The following is a 19,716-nucleotide window of genomic DNA, read 5'->3' on the forward strand; positions in this document are numbered from 1 at the left end:
ATGCAAGGACTGCACAAAACATTATATAGGACAAACAGGAAGACAGCTAACTATCCGCATACATGAACATCAACTAGCCACGAAGCGACACGACCAGCTATCCTTAGTAGCCACACACGCAGACAACAAGCAACATGAATTCGACTGGGACAACACTACTATCATAGGGCAAGCCAGACAGAGAACAGCCAGGGAATTCCTAGAGGCATGGCATTCATCCACAAACTCCATCAACAAACACATCGACCTGGACCCAATATACCAACCACTACAGCGGACAGCTGAAACTGACAATCGGAAGCGGCAGGGACAGACCACTATAAACACCGGAGGAAACATCAAAGAAGCGCTTCGCAGGAGGCTCCCAAGCACTGATGATGTCGCCTAGCCAGGGGACGAAACGTTTGTAACAAAAACTTCCAGCTCAGCGAACAGAACACAGCAACGAGCACCCGAGCTACAAATCTTCGCACGAACTTTAATCAATAAATTATGATTTATAATTACTCAGTGAACAGAATCAGAGTTTTTGCAGCACAGGAAGCCATTCAACCTATCATTTGTGTACCAGCTTTCTATAAGAGTTTCTCAGCTTGTCTCACTTCCCCGCTTATTTCCCATAGGCTTGCAAATTATCTGCCTTCAGATATTATCCAATTCCAATGTGAATGCCCTAACTTAATCAGACTCCACCACACTCTTAAAACAATGGCTTCTCGAGCCTATCACATATAAAAAATGATTTTGTTTGTTGTCCTTTGAGTCATTTGCCAATCGCCTTGAATCAATATCCCCTGGTTCATGATCCTTCTGGCAAGGGCAATAGTTTCTACCCAATACTCAATACACAGGTGTGGCTGGTAAATTCAACTCTGAAGTTCTTAAAAGGACCCAGGAAGATTCAATCACACGAGTCATTAGGAAAAAAAGAGATAAAAAAATCAGTGAGGTGCTGTTCCTCCAGAAACACCATACCTCTTGTAATCCTGCAAACCTTTCCTTTAGCTAGTGATCAAATTCCCTTTTGATATCCTGAATTAACACTGCCTTCAACATACTCTCAGGCAGTACATTCCAGTTCATAAGCATTCTTGCAGGAAAAAATTTTTCCTCATATCACTACTGCTTCTTGTGTCAATTTCCTTTGAACTGTGTTCTCAGTCTTGATGGGAACAGCTTGTTCCTATACAATTTGTCCAGTTCCATCAAGACTTTGAATATGTCCATCAAATCCTCTCCACCTTCCCTTCCCCAAGGAGAACAACTGCAATGTTTCCAATATATGAAGATCGTCATACTTACAATCATTCCGAAAAGAGTTATCTGCACCCTCTCTAAATGCTTTCAAATCATTCCTAAACTGCAGTGCCCAGAACTGGACGCAACAATCCAGTTAAGGCAAAGCCAGCATTTAAAAGAGCTTTAAAGTAATTTCCTGTAGAAATAATATGATTGTCTTGTTGGATTAGTTATGAACAGTAGGCTGGTTGAGTGATGATCATGATCTTGTGTTTCTTGGTGTACATCAAAAAGTGCCTGTCTCTCCTGAGACTGGAATGTCGAGATGTTTTAATTTCTGATCTAAAGGGCAGTTCGTCTAACAACATTGTCTCAGTATCCATCATTCAAATAGCAAAATCCAACAGAAAACAGGCCTTTTATGAGTCTGGCATATTACAAAAGTCACTAGTATTTAAAGGGGCATTTTGAATGAAAGCTGAATGGATAGATCTCATGTTGAAAAATTGTGTGCCCTTCATGTGAAAGGAGTCAACAATGATTTCTTAGTATTGTAATAGTTCTGCAAGAACCAGTTCCCTGATACCTGTCTTTGGATCTCAACCCAAGTTTATTTTTAGTTTACTGCATGCCAAAGTGTTTTAATGTCAAGGTTTGCAGCTTTAGTTCCTGGCTCCTTCCAAATAAAAGAAATAATAGCTAAGATATGTGGAAAATCCACTGTGTTGGCATTGAGAACCAAAATTAACAGCAGTAAAAGTTAGCAACAGATATCTGTTCAAAAGCGTTCATTCAAGAACATGATTATGAGCAATGACACATCAATGCCAATGGCTGGACTTTGCAGAAAGAGAAATTATCAATCAATCTTTTTAACCAAAGGATTTTGCTGAATCTCACCTGATTGAAAACTAGTAGCAACATGTGAGTTGGAGGATGCCATTACTAGTAATTAAAAACGCAGACACAAATCAACGGTAAGTCTGCAAACATTCAGAAGTGCCACTGACAATTTAAAAAGGTACCTGCTCAATTTGCACCATGTGCACAAACATTCACCTCCCTCCTCTACTGATGCAGAAATTCACAAAGGCCTCTCAGACAGCTTCTTCCAAACCTACACCCAATATCATTTTTAATGATAAGGGTAACAGATACACAGGAACACCACCACCACCACCTGAAAATTCCTTTCCAAGCCATGTACCATACAAACTTGGAAATATCTTGCTATTTCCTGACTGTTGCTTGGTCAAAATCATGGAAATCCCCTCCCAATAGCACTGAAGGTGTACTTACACTGAACAGACAGCAGTGGTTTAAAAAGATAGTTCACCATCATCATCTCAAAGGCAACTAGGGGTGGCCAATAAATCATGGCCCAGCCAGTGAAGCACACATCCCTGAAAATTCATAAGATATACTAAAGGAAGTAAGGAGAACTTGCAGCTGATTGCCACAAAGTGTTTTGCTGAAGGCAGCAAAATCGAAAACTTTGCAAAGATGCATCTAATTTCATGATGCAGATAGTAGTAGCAAAGTGTATTGAATCTGCTGAATATTCACTGAGCTATTGTTGTAAGAAGACAACGTACTTTAAAAAAAATCAAAAATCATAATCATAAACAGTAGATTGTACCCCACTAATAATATAATTCATTGTGAAATTTACCATGTAAAAGAAATCAGTGAGGAATTCTCAGGAATAGTTTTGCATAATTGCAGTAAGGCAGAAGAGGAAAACATCAATTAACATTAAAAAATTGATTATAAGGATTACAAATGTGTTTTGCTCGTAATGACTCTTCTTTAAAAGTGCAGATGAAATACCACAAGTGAATTTTTTGATGGAAACAAAATTCTGCCATTCTTTCCCTTGGCCAGAGTATAATAAACTATTATTCCTATGTGTTTTAAAGGACATACTGGATATTTATTAGATGTTTAGTTTCCTTTTACAAATATGTTTTTGTTCTTTAGCTTATAATGGAATCATTTGCAGCACACAAGGCGGCCATTCAATCCATCAACTCTATGCCAACCCCTTGTATAGCAATCCATTCCCCAAGCTCTATTGCCATAGCTCTGCGAATTTATTTCCTTCAAGCAACTACATAATTTCATTTTGGATTCATTGATCATCTCTAATTCTACTAATCGTGTAGGGGAGTTCCAGGTCATTGCATTTGCTGTGTAAAAAGGTTCTTCTTTGCATCACCCTGAATCTCTTGCTCATAATCTTAAATTTATAAGCATCCAGTCTTTGGATCAAGGTAATATGATGAGTTTTTCCTGGTCTATCTTATTCCAAACTTGTCATAATCTTGTATTTTATCAAATCTCCCTTCAGTTTCCTTTGTCCAGGGAGAATAACTCTAACTTTCCCAATTTCATCTTGTAACTGAAATAGCCCATTCCTGGTACCATTGAGAAGAACTGTTATTTCTTCCTCTGCACTGCTAGTTAGCTTATGATACAGTGATCAATCTTTCCTAACTGCTTCAATGGCACTAGTTGAAACAGCCCACCTTCTTCTCCAGCATCAGGTGCAAAAATAGTGTTTCTAATTATACTGAGAAAATAATGGCCAAGGAGATTCTTGTAAACACATTTCAGAATGTCTTCTCCCTTTAACGTTCCAAATCGATAATTAAAGTACATATATCATCACTTGATAGTTCTCCCGAGATTTTTATGCATACTTGCTTCTCCTCTTGTCAGTTGGAGGCTACAGAATATCTCCACTAGTGTAATCCTATTGTTTCTTCATAGCACTAATTAAATTGATCAGTTCTTGCTCCTTCAAGAATATCATCTATTTTGCACATCATATAGTATTTTACCTTCTTTTCTATTTTTTCAAAATCTTTATATCCTTGAATACTCACTCCAAGATTTTTAAGTCATGCCTCCTCTTACATTGTCTTGTATTGGTGGTGATTTTAGCTTACCAACTATTATTCACTAGACTTTGCACGTTTACATATGTGCATCACTACCTAGTTTCTGAATTTCTCACTATCTTTAGTTCACTGCTAACTAATATGGTCTTTGTTCCTTCTCTGGTATGGACTAACTCTTTCATTTTTCTTCCCTACTTCTATGTATTGGCACCCAATGCCTTCTAATTTATTTATATTCTCCCAATCAGACTAGTGAAGTTTCCCATGAAGACATTGGTCTCAGTCTTGTTGAAATGCAACTCAACCTTTCCAGACCCAGAAGTGGTCCCAATGCCCCAAGAATCTGAAGTTAATGGCACTAAAAGCCAATCTTTAGAAACAATGTGATGAAAATCCATGTGACATGGCAAAACAATTTTCAAACAGAACAAAACCATTTACACACATAATTACTATGGTGATGCAACTGTTTTCATTTTAACTTTTTCTCATTTTTAAAAGCACATCAATGGTTCAATGTCACAGGTAACAAGACCACGCAATCCATGCCCCATTTTTGTTAGGAGAGATTTCCAATTGGAATAAGATGACTTTACACTGATGGTGAAGGACCTATTCTTAATCTGACATCGGCCAAAGGCAATCTGGTGATACTGTGAACTCACTATGTGACCAACAGAAAAAACATACAATGCTACAATACATGTGTGCACGTAAATAGATCATGAGATCAATGCCTAATGGAACAAATTAAAAATCCTGTGGGTGTGAAAACCAAACGTAGCTCAATTTTTGTACTCTTCACGTGTGACTAATGCTGATTAATAGTAGCTGGCACAAAAATCACCACAAACACAATTTTCACTTATTCATTAAAACAGCAGAAAAAAGATTAAATTATGGTAAAGTGCGTGTTTACAAGAACATTTCAAGGCTGTCCTGAATACAAGTTGGTTTTAAGAGCTGTTAGCCATGGCAGTAACACACGAAATTAAGGGGCAACGGAAACTATTTTAAAAATTCATTCATTGGATGTGGGTGTCACTGGCTGAGCAAGCATTTATTGCCAATTCCTAATTCTCAGATAAGAGTCCACCACATTGTTGTGGATCTGCAGATACATGTAGGTTAGACTGGGTAAGGACAGATTTCTTTCCCCCTAAAGGACATTAGTGAACCAGATGGGCTTTTTTTGACATTCAATGGTTTCATAGTCATCGTTAGACTCTTATTTCCAGGCTTATATTGCATTCAAATTCCATCAGCTACCATGACAGGATTAGAACCAGTGTCCCCAGATCATTACCTGCATCTCTGAATAATAGATCAGTGACAACGTCACTAGATCACTATCTCCCATTTGCATTGTTCATGACAGTTCCACCACTTTACTGGTGATTAAGATTAAATTGATGGAGTTTTAACTGGCTGGGTGGGATTTTATTTTTGGGTACAGGACACATCAGGGCAATTTTCAATGCATTTGGGTAGATGCCAGTGTTGTAGATGTACTGGAACAGTTGGACTATGGTTGCAGCAAGTTCTGGAACAAGTTTTCTGTACTATTAACACAATGATGGCAGGCCCCATAGTCTTTGGAATGTCTAGTGCCTCTAGCCATGTCTTATTACCACATGAAGGTGAATCAAATTGGCTTCAGACTGGCATCTGTGATGCTATGGATCTCCTGACAAGGTCGATACAGATCACACATCGCAGCACTTCTGGTGGAAGATTGCTGTGGATGCTTCAGCCTTACCTTTTGGTCTGATGTGCTGGCCACTCCCATCACTGATAAAGGGGATGTGGCAGGACTGCAGAAATTAGATCTGATCTGATCTGATCTGTTGGTTGTGAAATCACTTAGCTCTGTATATCACATGCTGCTGTTTACACACAGGTGGCTTTGTAGCTTCACAAGGTTGATACTTCATTTTTAGATATACTTGGTGCTGCTTCTGGCATGCCCTCCTGCACTTTTCATTGAGTTAGGATCGATAGAAGACAGTGTTTAGCATCCTAAGCTTTATTATTAAGGACATAGCATACAAACGCAAGGATGTTATGCTTAATTTGTAGAAGATATTGGTCCAGCCTCAGCTGAAATACCATGTCCTGTTCTGGGGGCTGTACTTTGGTAAGGATGCAAAGATATTGAACAGAGTGCAGGAGAGATTCATGAGAATGATTTCAATTAATGACCACTTCAGGGCTTCATCTTTCTGCTACAGGTATTAATCTAGCTGTGTCTGTGGCTGCCATCTTGCAGCAAGCACAACAGGCAAAACTAAGTGGCCAGCTTGTCATCTCCTGGGGATGGGTGTGTCATCAGAAGGGAGAGGGGATACTGGAGCCTTCCCTTGCTGCTGATTCCTAGATACCCTTCTTCGTTGGACCCCCACCCTGTGAAATCACAGTGGACATTGCCTGCCGTGTTCTGAGACTGCTGAGGTCATGAGCTGCTGGCCTGATGGGGCAGCAGCTCTCCGTGGGCTGAGGATAATCTTGGCTGACATTACAGTCAAATAATGAAACATTGGTGCACTGTTTGACAAGACATCAAAACTGATAAGCTGTTTGCCAGCAAAATGTCACATTGCACTATCTGAAGAACAACAAATGAACTTTCTAGGTGAAACAAACAGAGAATGTTGGAGAAACTCAGCAGGTCTGAGAGAGAGAGAAAGAGAGTTAATGTTTCAAATCTGATATGACTCACCTCCAGCATTCTTTGTTTGTTTCAGATTTCTAGCATCTGCAGTATTTTGCTTTTTCATGAGTTCTCCAGATGCACTGGTCAACATTTATCCCACATCCAAATTCTCCAAAAAAAAATAAAACTACTTCACTGCTGTTTCTGGAACTTTGTTGTGTGAAACTTAGCTGGCACAGTTTTCCGCATTATAACAATTAAGTATGACATGTCACAAAGTCATAAAAGAGGCTAAATAAATGCAAGTTCTTCCTATTCTTCTCTATACTGTGACACATAAATATGCTAATAGAAAGTAAAGATAAAAGAGATTATTCTGATTAGTGTTATTTCTAACAGTCTTGAAAATAAGCTACCTCATATCAATTTTATCAGAGAAGTATGATGCAAAACATTTATGGCTGTTCAAATACAAAAAATGCAAAATTAGAATATACTGAGGTAATATTAGTTCAGATACTTACATCATAACTGAAGTCTGCATCATTTGCTACTGTCAAGTCTGCAAGGTCACCAAGGCCCAAGACACTTTCTAGCACATCATCGGGACCCATAATAAATGATTTGCCAGTTCCAGAGGGAAAAGCCAGCGGCTCAGCTATTTGAAAAAAAAAACAATTATTTAACATTAAGTACATAAATCAAATGGAAAAAAAAAATCGCAGAACCTGTTTTTATTAATGTATCCCTAATAACATGTCATTATTAAAACACTGATTTTTTTTCCAATGCTTCAATTTCTCAAATGTCGGGAAAACTTCTTTTCCTGTATACTAGCAAACTAATATTAATGCTTTCACTCCAAAAGATAGCCTCAGTGTTTCATCAGAAACAAAAGTTCCAATTAACATCAAACCCAATTTTAGAGCAATACTTTGTAAGTCTTGGAGGTAAGCTGCTTATTTTTAAATTGAACCCAGAACACGTGAAAAGTACAAACAAGAAAAACACTAAACAAATAAAGTATCAGTAACAAATCCAAAAACAATGACATTTTTTCATAAGCAACCTGGAAGATTCAACTGTAGATTTCAAAAAGGAAATTGATAATATGAAACAATTTTAATGTTCATTGGTGAAAACAGGGGAACAGGATGAGCTGACTCACTCTTCTAGACACACAGAATCATTTGACCTCCTTTTGTGCTGTATTGTTCAACCAAATCTGTGTAACAAGTGTAATACAAAGTTGTAGTGAAACATTATCCAAGATTTTAAAAAAATCGAAGAGGTTTCAACAATTCTGTAAAATAATCCATGTTAACACATTTTTTCTTAATGTCCATTTTACTGTTCATAATTTAAGGGTTCTCTCCCGATACAACATTTATTAAAACATATAAAAATGTAAGGCTTTTCCACTGTCATGGTTAGAGGGCATGAAGAGAACCTACTCCAAAAAAAGTATTATTTTCTATGATTATGTATTTAAATTCAGTTTCTTCCACAAGTGGACAACTTTGCTGAATTCAAAAAATGACCAAAGCCAATTACATGATTGCATTTTCAGAATCTCTTGAATCGCATTAACATCCCAGCTAAAGCTGACATGACATATTTGGAAATGAGGTGCCAGAGAGCTGTCTGCTTCCAGCCAGCTTTAGACAAAGGAAAACATCAAGACCCATTTTGCTACAATTATGCCAATGCCTTTACTTACCTTATCATCATGGAAACTTCAAAAGACAGATACAAATTATACCGCTATCTTAATGGCCTTCCAATTAGCCCACCAAGATGGGCCCGCAACAAGTGAAATGCTTGTAATTATCGCATGACTGAAATCCAACCTGTTTGAATTGCTTAAATGTACAGTTCTGGAATTCTAAGTATTTGATGTCAGTGGTTCCAGGCAACTAGGAGACCTGTTTGCCCTCTCTTGTTCCCTCTCAAAAGTGTCATCGCCACAAAGAACCTTAGACTTTGCCGACCGAATTAGACTAAATTATCCAAGTACAAGAAATACTGCTGCACCTTTGACTATGACCCATTTCCATCCCAGAAATGCTACAAGATCAGCCAACAGACAGACTCCCAATTGGATATCCACTCACTGGACTTTAAGTCAAATAAACATTATCTACCTTGGATAGTTGGGCGAATAAAGCAATTCCCCATGTTCTGAATGTTTTATTAATAAATTCTACCCTTGATTTTATATTAAAGAATTTTGTTATGTGTCTATTTCAAAAAAATGGAATCTGAACACCCCTTAACCTACCTCAAAAAGTGATGGGAATAAGAAAACAAAAAGGAGTAAACCAAACCAAAACTTCTCATCTTGGACTCAAGAGGAGAAAAGTAATCAATTTAAACTCATCCATTTCCCTTTGTCCGTAACATGAGAAATATTGTGCCTCTGCTGCAAATTGATTATTCTTCCTTCTTGCTCATTCTTTACCAATTTCGAATTTGAACCTCCATTTCCCTCCATCACAAGCCAATGAAAACAAATGAAAATATGGGAGAACTAACCATGTGAAACAGAAGCTAAAGAAAGAAAGCCAAATAGAAAAGAACTAGATAATTGACAAAGTAAACAGAGGAACGATTCAAAACAAAAACAGTTTAAAAAAAAAGTTGAGTGCCAGAAAGTTTCACTGCAACAGTACTGCTCCAGCAGACTTACATGTGGAAACCACGTACAATTTCAAAATCCATTCAACTGCTATTATTATTGCAAACAATGGAACGAGTCAATCAAGTGAACTGTAGCAGTCCACTTTCAAAACAGGAATAAAATGTCAAGTAATTGGGATTCCTCTTATATTTTCAAGATGCTGTTAGCTTGTCCATTGTTATGCATATAATCTGCTAAATTAAATACCAGCGACACAGCAGTGTAGACCAATGTTCGACTATAGGTGGAAGTAGAAAAGCGATAGAGAGAGGGAGATTCTTAGCAGAAGCTGCATGATCCATCTAAGAGAAGGAAATGAAGTAGAATAAGTCACATCAACCAAGATAATTCTCATGCACATTCCATCTAACATTTATGGTGCAGGTTATCAGTCTTGTCATCTTCTTAATTAGGGAAGAACAGAAGTTTAAAGGATCATTAAATGGGGGCATGAGACAGAACACATGTAAGACATACAAACTCTAACAGGTTAAGTTTCATACAATTTATGAAGTTACTTAACATTCAACCAAACGTTGCTGGCAAAACACTGTAATCACTTCACTGCTTTATAACAAATTATTTCTTAGACATTTTTCTAAACATCTGCCTAGCTATATAAAACTGGAGAAGTTCACGCTTAAATACCGAACTGTTAAAGTAGAAAGGCAAATTAATTTATTCTAATACAGCTGGATTTTAGTGGAGGATTATAACAAGATCAATGCTTAATTTCTATTTCAATCCTGCAAATCTGTTTGAAAAGTTGTCTCTTTGATTTTGTAAAGTAACAAAATCATGGCAATTTTTCCTGCAACTGGGAACAGAAGAACTGATTTTTGTTTAAGAAAGAGCATGGATGTGCATGGGGTTATGAACCGTCAATTCAGGATTGTGATCTGATTGTGAAAACATATCTTGGTGTTCTATCTACACAATATACGGAAGTTCAAAATAATTACACTTCTCCAAAATCAGGTTTCGCACTGATAAACTGATAAATTAAATTTGCCTGTTCCACCCAGCAGAAACAGGTCTTTCACATTTCACTAAGTGCTTCTACACCAAATGCTTTTCGACAATGTTACCACCTTAAGTTTTAAACTATTAGGCATATTCATGTGAATTAAAATAATTTGCTGCATGAAGAATTATTAAAATCCAAGACACAAAGCAGTCACCCAGATCTGTTACTTGACCTGCAATTGTAATTTGCAGTAGAAACAAACCAGTTGTCATTAGCAGGCGTTAAATCTACATAACTTTCCAAAGCAATATATAATACTTCAAAAGCTACTTCAGATTACCTAACTATTATTTACAAATTCCTTTGATGCGACCGAGTAAAAAAATCTCAATGATACACTGAGCAACATTTGGTGCTATAGCTAAATGAAAATACTTGGTTAGAAATGTTGCTTTACTGAACAGATAACATGGAACAAAAAATGGCTGAAGATTGCATAGAATTTAAACACATACACAAAAGTTTTGTTTTGATTAGACATTTTTCCATCAATTGTACAGAAACATTTGGATGATGAGCAATCTAGGTTGTATTTTGGTTTGCACACTCTACAATAACAGTGGTAATTACAAGCTCAATTGGGTTGAATTTACTTACTAAATTCTGAGCATGGGTTAGAAGGCAGCTCTGAATAACACATATCCAAAATTATTTATTTTAATCCAGATTTCGATTTAGTGATAGCCACTTTAAAAATGTTTGTGCGCTAATGGAATTGCAACAGCAAGCTAAAGCCAAAGTCTTGGAAGCAGGTCCATGCTGATATCAAACTGGTTATTGTTATCTCCCAGACAAAAGGCATAAAAGAGAGTTTAACACAGACTTTTCAAATATATGCAGAATTGGTTCAGTGGTATTTGATTTTGTCAGTTCAACAGATCAAAATGTAACAGGTCCCAAAATTCCCTGCCTAAAATACACTAAGAACGGAAAGAGACAGGCTGTACTAAAATAGAAAACAGTTGGTGTGGGGTCAGAATAAGACGGAAAAGTAATAAAGACTAATTAGTGCTTTGATCACATGCCCTGAGAGTGGTCTCTGAGTTACCAATTTTGTGTAGCTCACTGGTAGCCCCATTTTAGTTTGAAAGTTTTAATTTAAAAATAACCAGCAAAATGGCTTTATGTTTAAACAAGCTAAAGACTAGTTTAAAAACTTTGGCTGTTATTATTCAAGTAAAAGTGACCATGTCACTAGTCAAAAATCCACACATAAAGGTAAGGTACTTATAAAAATTGGAATTTAGATTAGCCTCTTATTGTTGCAGGCCGGTGACTGGCTTCAAGTCTCCATTTCCAAAGACATGAAGTCAGAATTCAACAGGTATTGTAATTTCTGCAGTTGGAAGTTGCTCCCACAAGTGAACAAAACAGGTACAGGTGGCAAATAAAGGTTCCTCTGTTTTATATTTTATGAAATTGTATCTTGTTGCTCTTGGTACCTGGTTCAGTACAAATAGACTTGCGTCCTTCTTCCTGTCTCGCTGCTGAGAAGCAGTGACTGCATCAAGATGTCTTTATCAGTCTCTGTTCAGAGAAGCTGATTGCAGCCAGACTTCATGCAGGTCAAAATGTAAAATGGCTACTCCCTACAATCTGTCATATCATGCTTCCAGCTTAAAGTGCTAAGTTAGGCCTGGGGCACAGACCCAGGAGGACCGTCCATTATCTTTTAGTGTGGATAATTAACATTCTATCTGTCTCAGGTGATTAGCTTCGAAGGCTCTTACGGTCAGATCTGGTAATTCACAATTCTATTCACAATTTCAGGAAAACCACTTAAAAATTTCTTGGAAATTTCATAGTATTTCAAAACATCATGTTCTTACTTCCTGAGATAATTACAGTATGGTCACAACACGAGATGAATCGTCAAGTACAGTCATGAGACTTTTAAACAGATTCTTTGTCCATTTTAAAGACAGATAAGCTTCCTTTACTAAATATAAGGACACAACACCAGGTTGAGTGCAACAGATATATTTGGAAGTACTAGCTTTCGGAGTGCTGCTCCTTCATCATTCAGCAGGTTCATAAGACAGAATTTATAGCAAAAGATCACTGTGTCATGCAATTAAAACAATATATTGAACAAATCTAGATTCCTATTAATGTTTTAGAATGGGTTTCAGTTTGTCAATATGTAAATCACAGAACTCCTTTCCAGTCACATTCTCGAGATAACTTAGGGTTTTATAAAAAAAGTGAGATCGCTGTTCACACAGTGCATCAAAGGTGTGAGATTAGAGTCTGTCTGTAGCCCAATCTTGAGCCAGACTGGTCCTATTTCCAAAGTAGGATTAAAATGTTACATGGATAAACTGCTTGCATTGATTGCCTGCAGAAGGTGTGCTTTCTGACCAAATAGAATGTATCTGCAATTACAATTCTGCAAATGCGAATTCACCCCATAGACTTGTGTGAGGGAGAGTGTGTGTGTGTGAGTGAATGTGACAGTGGTATGGGAGGAGGTGTTCCAGAAAGGAAGGAAAGGAGGAAGTGTGGCACTCTTGATGAAGGAAATCACTGTTGTGTCAGAGAAAGATGATACCTCAGAGGTGTCAAGGACAGAATCTAGTTGCTCACAGCTAAGGTACAAAAAGGCTATAATTACATTACTCATTGTATCCCATGGGCCACCAAGAAGTGAAAAAGACAAAGGCATGAAGTTAACAAAATCAGGGAGAAATAACAAGCATAATGATACCAGTATATAATGGGGGGAGTTCAATTTTGTGAATACAGATTAAGATAAAGTAGAATAAAAAGCAGAGGGGGTCAAATCTTCTGGAGTCTGTTAAATAGAACTTTTTCTATCAGTACGTTTCCAGTCTAATCAGAAAGGAGAAAACTGCTGGACTGGTTTCAGGGAATGAGGTGGGCCAAGTGCAGGGGTCATTTAGGGAACTGTGATCATTGGGTCATAAGGTTTGGAAATGGAAAAGGACAATGAGCAAACCAGAGTAGAAAAAATAACGAGAGAGCCAACTTCAATGGAATGAGACTTGATTTAACCCAGATAAACCAGAAGCAAAAATTGACAAACAAAACAGCAACCAAAACACAGGCTCTCCTTAGAAAGATAGAATATGAAAAAGGACTGGTAGCTGAGAGAGAGCATTCAAAAATCTTTGAGATATATAAAAATAATAAAGAAGATTTGGTAAATGGAGCTTTGTAGCAATCGGGGACCCAAAAGGAGACTTGTGCAGAGGGGCACAAGGCAGAGGCATACTGCATCTGTCTTTATCCAAGAAGGTGTTGCCCAAGTCACAGTGAAACACTAGGTACCTCAGACACTTGATAACTTAGAAGTTGATTAAGCATTTGGCACCAGATAGCTAGCTATACCTAAAGGTAAGCCCCTACAAACTGATGAGATGTATTCAAGGATGCTGAGGGAAGTAAGGTAAAAATTGCAGAAGCACTGGTATAATTTTCCAATCCTCCTTCAATACATAGGTGGTGCTGAAGGACTGGAAAATTGCAAGTGCTAAACACTTCTTTAAAAAAAAATTGTCTTGGAATAAAATTAACAATCACTTGGACAATGCAGGTTAGTTAAGAAAAGCTGGCATGGAATCACACGAAAATTGTATTTAACTACACTGCAAGTTTTTTTTGATGGGTAACATTGGTTAATAAAACTAATACTGTTCGTTTAGTGTTTATGGACGTACAAAAGCATCTGAATAAGTGTGACACAAGGACATGTTATAGTTCATGGAACAAGTAGCACAGATGAATTTGGTTGAGTGACGACCAAAGTTCACCAAGTAGTGGTGAACAGAGCCTAGTGATCTAGAGGTAGATTTATAATAGAATTTCAAAGGGTCAGTGCTAGGATCTCTGTACTTCTTATGTACTGAATGACCTAGACAGTGGTGGAAATTGCTCAATTTTGAAGTTTAACAACAAGACGAAATTTCAAAGCACTGCGAACTGCAAAGACCTTAAAAGAACAAAGACAGGTTAGTGGAATGGGTAGACAAGTAGCAGATGCAATTTAATGCAGAGGAGTGTGAATTTATTCAATTGGTAAGAAAACAGAAACAAGAGAAGGATAAATTCAAAACAGGAAGTCGGGAGCAAAAGGGTACAAATTATTTGCACAAATTACTGGAGGTGGCAGAGCTGATCAAGAATGTGGTTAAAAACCCATACTGACTCCTAGACATTAAAAATAGGGTTTTGGGCTGACAAAGCAAAATTGAGGCCAACCTGCATAATGTACTGATTCAATCTCAACTGGAATATTATGTCCAGGTCTGGGCATCACACTTTAGAATGGATTGGAGGTAACACAGGGTAACAGTTTACAAGAATGATTTCAAGGATCTGGTACTTAAACTACATATTTATAGAAGCTGCGACTGTTCTGCACGGAGGAGAGAACATTTGAGAGGATATCGGCTAGAGATTTTCAAAATCCTGAGGGGTTGTGAACAGTGTAGACAGAGACAACTGTTCCCTAAGTAGAATGATTAAGAACCAGGAGGAACAGGTTTAACATAATTGGCAAAAGATGCAATGGCAACATTTTTCTTCAATGCATCAAATGGTTAGGATCTGTAAGGCAGATTCAATCACAGCATTCATGAAATTGGATTATCTGAAAAAGGAACAAAAACTGCAAGGCTGCAGCAAAAAGACAGGGGAGTAGCAACAGGTAAACCGCTTTGTATACAGCCAGTATAGACGCGACTGAATGAAAGGCTATCCTTGTGTTGGCAGAAGTCCAAGATTTTATGATTTCATGATCTAATCTATACTGATCCCAACCATAAATTGCTGAGTTGCTACAAGTAGCCTCTGAAATATAATTTTTAAAACTTAATCAGGGGGATGTCAGCATCGCTGGCTAGACGAGCATTTATTGCTCACCACAAATTATCCTGGAGAAAGTATAAGACACCTCCTTGAACCACTACAGATCATTATGGCATGATATACAAACAGTGCTGTTGGGAAGGAAATTCCAGGATTTTGACCCAGTGACAGTAAAGGAAGTTAATATGACAGTTTCAAATCAGGATGGCATGGCTTGGAGGAGATCTCACAAGTGGCAGTGCTCTCTTGTCCTTCCCGGTGATCGAGGAGATGGATTAGGAAGGTGCTGTTTTAGAAGCTGTGGTGAATTGATTAAGTACATCTTGTAGATGCTACACACTGGTACCACTGTGCACCTGTGGCAAAGAGAGTGAACGGCCAGTGAAAGACAGCCCTGAACATCCACCTTCTATTCTGGGATTATCACTCATATCTTCTGTCTCCATTGTTGTTAATGCCCTGCAACAAAACTGGAGTGACCTCTCCAGAGCAAAAACAGTGGCAAAGTGTATAGACTGTCTATCTGGTTGGGACAAAGAAATTCAAAGCACTATATCTGACCCCAGCTTGGTCACAAGAACTGTCGTAAAGACAATACATTTAGAGATTAGTCCACATCTAGTTTCTAGTCCATGATTTTTGTCAGGGATTATTCCTTTAGCCTTCAAATCTCCCAAAGTATTTACAATGCTATAATCCATAGTTAGGAGTATGGTTTATGTGCAGTAAGGCTCTTGTCCACACACCCCTTGGCCTGCACACCAGATGTCTGGGGAACCAAAATTCCTCAGGGTTTTTAGCTTGGGGTGAGAGGGATCCAGTTTCCATGTGTCACCATGAGAAGGTGTACAGACAAGAGACTTGCACATGCTTCTATTTTTTGTACTGATAGCCAGTAGTACAGATCAAAAATGAGAAGCAAACAAGCACACAAGCAGGAAACATGCTCACTCTCTTCACATTATGCAGCATATCAAACTGTTGGAGACATATTCTATCTTTAAGTCAGCTAGGTTTTCCATAAAGTTTAGTCAGACTTAAGCCCTGGAGAAGACATTCAAATATAGAAAAAAATCACCAAATATAGAACAAAGCAATGATGAGTGATAAGACCAATTAAATTCCACGGGTCGACATATCTTTACCAGGTAGCTTTGAAGATAGCAAATAAGATATACTGAAAATATATCATTTTATTATGTGCTTAGCTTATCCAAAAATTCATATAAAAAGTGCAGAAACATTGTATATATTTGATAGCAAAAGTCTCAATATGCTTGCTTCAAAATAAATACTAACATAATTTTACCAAAATACAATACTTAGGACTTCCAAACCCCCACACAGAGAATAAAAAATAATTAAATCAGTTTTGATATTTTGAAATACTGAGCCACTTAATAATAAACCACTGAGCTTCTTCTCACATGCTCACAGGTCTAACAGTAGAAATTCACGTGGCAATGTAATAAGAGTAATTAGTGCAGGAAAATTTGCAGTAGGACATCATCAAGGGATAAAAAGGATTGAATATAAAAGAGAGATGCTGGAAGAAAATAATAATGAAGATCTATTAACTGGAAATGCATATTCCATCATGTAACCAATCTCATATTTTCTACTTTACATGAGAAGAGTGCCGAGACAGAATTGGGAAGGGCGTGGGTGCCCTTCCGTCACACTGTTGAAGTATCCATTTCAAGGGATAGCACCATGATCTCCTAACAATCTCACATGAATACATTCCAGTCGGAAATATTGGAAACTATGGAATTTTGCACTGAACAAAAGAGGTGCAGAATGCATGTTATTAAAACAAAGGTGGGCAATGTAAAATCATAATAAACATTTCTAAAAACACTAAAGAATTTATACAACATTGTATAAATTTAAATAACTAAAATTCCTTTCCAAAATAACCACAAAAATCTATTTCAGGGTCTTGCTTCTGACCTCTGGTATTATAATGAGAAGCATGGATTCTACTTCACATGAGAAAGGGATAAATAGGATTTCTAGCACTACATGACAACATCTTGAGGAATTCAAGTGTTCATTGTAATTTTGATCATTTAGTTAGAAACATCAATTTTTTTCAAACATGTATTGCTTAGTTACCACAGAGCCATTGTTTTGGTAGTTCAAACATAAGTAGTCTTCGAGGAGAAAGTGAGGTCTGCAGATGCTGGAGATCAAAGTTGAAACTTTATTGCTGGAACAGCACAGCAGGTCAGGCAGCATCCAGGGAACAGGAGATTCGACGTTTCGGGCACAGGCCCTTCTTCAGGAATGAGTAGAGAGTGTTCAGCATCCCCAAGTGGAAAATGAAGTGTTGTTCTTTGAACTTGCGTTAAGGAACACTGCAACAGATCTGGGACAGAAATGTTGGTGTAGGAACACAGTGGTGTGTTGAAGTGGAGGCAGTGGGAAACTCTGGGTCATGTTTTACAGACAGAGTGTAGGTGTTCAGCAAAGCGGTCATCAAATCTGTGTTTCATCTCCCCCGATATACAGGAGACCACATTCTGAGCAGTGAATGAAATAAATGAGTTGAGAGAAGTGCAGGTAAGCTGCTGCTTCACCTGGAAGGTGTGCCTGAGGCCTTGGATACTGAGGTTGGAGGAAGTAAATCGGCAAGTAAGTCACCTTGTGCAAGACCAACCCCTTCCCACAAACGTCACTTCAATATATTACCACCTTTCCTGAGCTGTTAACAGTTCTGATGAAGAATCGCCAGACTCGAAATATTATCTTGCTTTCAAAGAACACAGAACATTACAGCACAGTCCAGGCTCTCTGACCCTCAATGTTGTGCTGACCTGTGAAACCAGCCTGAAGCTGAACTAACCTGCATTGTTGCATTATCATCCATATGTTTATCCAATGGCCATTTAAAAAGACATTAAAGTCGGTGAGTCTACTACAGTTGCAGGCAGGGAGTTTCACGCCATTACTACTCTCTGAGTAAAGAAACTACCCCTCTGACATCTGTCCTATATCTATCACCGCTCAATTTAAAGCTATGTCCTCTCATGCTAGCCATCACTATCCGAGGAAAACGTCTCTCTCTGCTAACACGCCCTTCTTTAGGAATGAGCAGAGAGTGTTCAGCAGGAGAAGATAAAAGGTAGGGAGGAGGGACTTGGAGGAGGGGCGTTGGAAATGTGATAGGTGGAAAGAGGTCAAGGTTCTTCTTGACCTCTCCGCCTCCATCCTACTCCGACCTATCACCCTCACCTTGACCTCTTTCCACCTATCACATTTCAACGCCCCTCCTCCAAGTCCCTCCTCCCTACCTTTTATCTTCTCCTGCTGAACACTCTGCTCATTCCTGAAGAAGGGCCTGTGCCCGAAACGTCGAATCTCCTGTTCCCTGGATGCTGCCTGACCTGCTGTGCTGTTCCAGCAATAAAGTTTCAAAAAACATATGTAGTGACAACCTTTCCATTTTGCATATTCTCATGAGTAGCTATGGCTGCTAAGAGATGTGTTAGGGTGGGAAGATACCAACATGTCAGACTGACAAAGTCAAAATACTACAAGTGCTGAAAATCTGAAACAGAAACATAAAATGCTGCATATACCAAAGAGATTAGGCAGCATTTTTGGAGAAAGAGAAATAAAGTTAAATTTGAAGTGGATGACCTTTGATCAGAACCAGAAAGAAGTTGGTGATATAATAGCTTTTGGTTGAGGGGCAAGAGAAAACAAGAAGAAAAGTCATTGATAAGGCATGTGATAGAAGTGATTGAATGATAAACAGACCACAAGACAGGTAATAGCAACAAAATATGGGTTGCTGTAAATTTTAATAGCAAAAATACAGCCAGCAGCTTCCGCCTAAAAAAAAGGAAGGAGTAGCCATGAACTACAGTTGTTGAGCTCAATGTTGATTCTGGAACACTTGAATGTTGACATTGGTTGATAATGTATCACCAGAGATGAGACATGGAAGAAAACAGATGAGAAATAGATGATATGAAGACAAAGAAAGGTTGAAAGCAGAGCTGATGAAATTTCTATTCAGGGTGAGAGCAGGGATCCCCATCAATAGAGTCATCAATGTACCTGAAATAAATAGTGGGAGAGGGAACCTGAACAGAACTGGAATAACATTTCAGGAATAAGCTTCTCCCAAATGAGTCCAAGGGACTGTCCTGTCATTTTTTTCCCCTGTTTTGTTAATGCATTGAGCATTCAAACTCAGATTAGGTGGTCAGTGTTTATGAAACACATCGTTTAGCATGTTAAGCATGTTTTTGAGCTTCCAGGTGCCTGCTTATGCTCCATTTCACTTAATCGCTAAACTCTTAAATCCTTTGCCTCCTCCATAATTCAACTGAAGTTTAACACAAGCTTAAGAAACTGCACCTCATCTTTCTAC

At 38.1% G+C, this 19,716-nt stretch overlaps 1 protein-coding gene across 4 annotated transcripts in view; it reads right to left on the reverse strand.

Moving 5' to 3' along the window:
• Nucleotides 1–19,716, reverse strand: part of strn3 (striatin, calmodulin binding protein 3) — a 190,492-nt gene that overhangs the window by 74,696 nt on the left and 96,080 nt on the right. For all 4 annotated transcript variants that reach the window (XM_043698050.1, XM_043698049.1, XM_043698052.1 and 1 more), the window contains one exon: nt 7,320–7,453. In XM_043698050.1, coding sequence (XP_043553985.1) covers nt 7,320–7,453 — 134 coding nt within the window. The remainder of the gene's footprint in view (nt 1–7,319; nt 7,454–19,716) is intronic.

This window comes from Chiloscyllium plagiosum, chromosome 10, assembly GCF_004010195.1.
Source record: "Chiloscyllium plagiosum isolate BGI_BamShark_2017 chromosome 10, ASM401019v2, whole genome shotgun sequence".
Lineage (NCBI taxonomy): Eukaryota > Metazoa > Chordata > Chondrichthyes > Orectolobiformes > Hemiscylliidae > Chiloscyllium > Chiloscyllium plagiosum.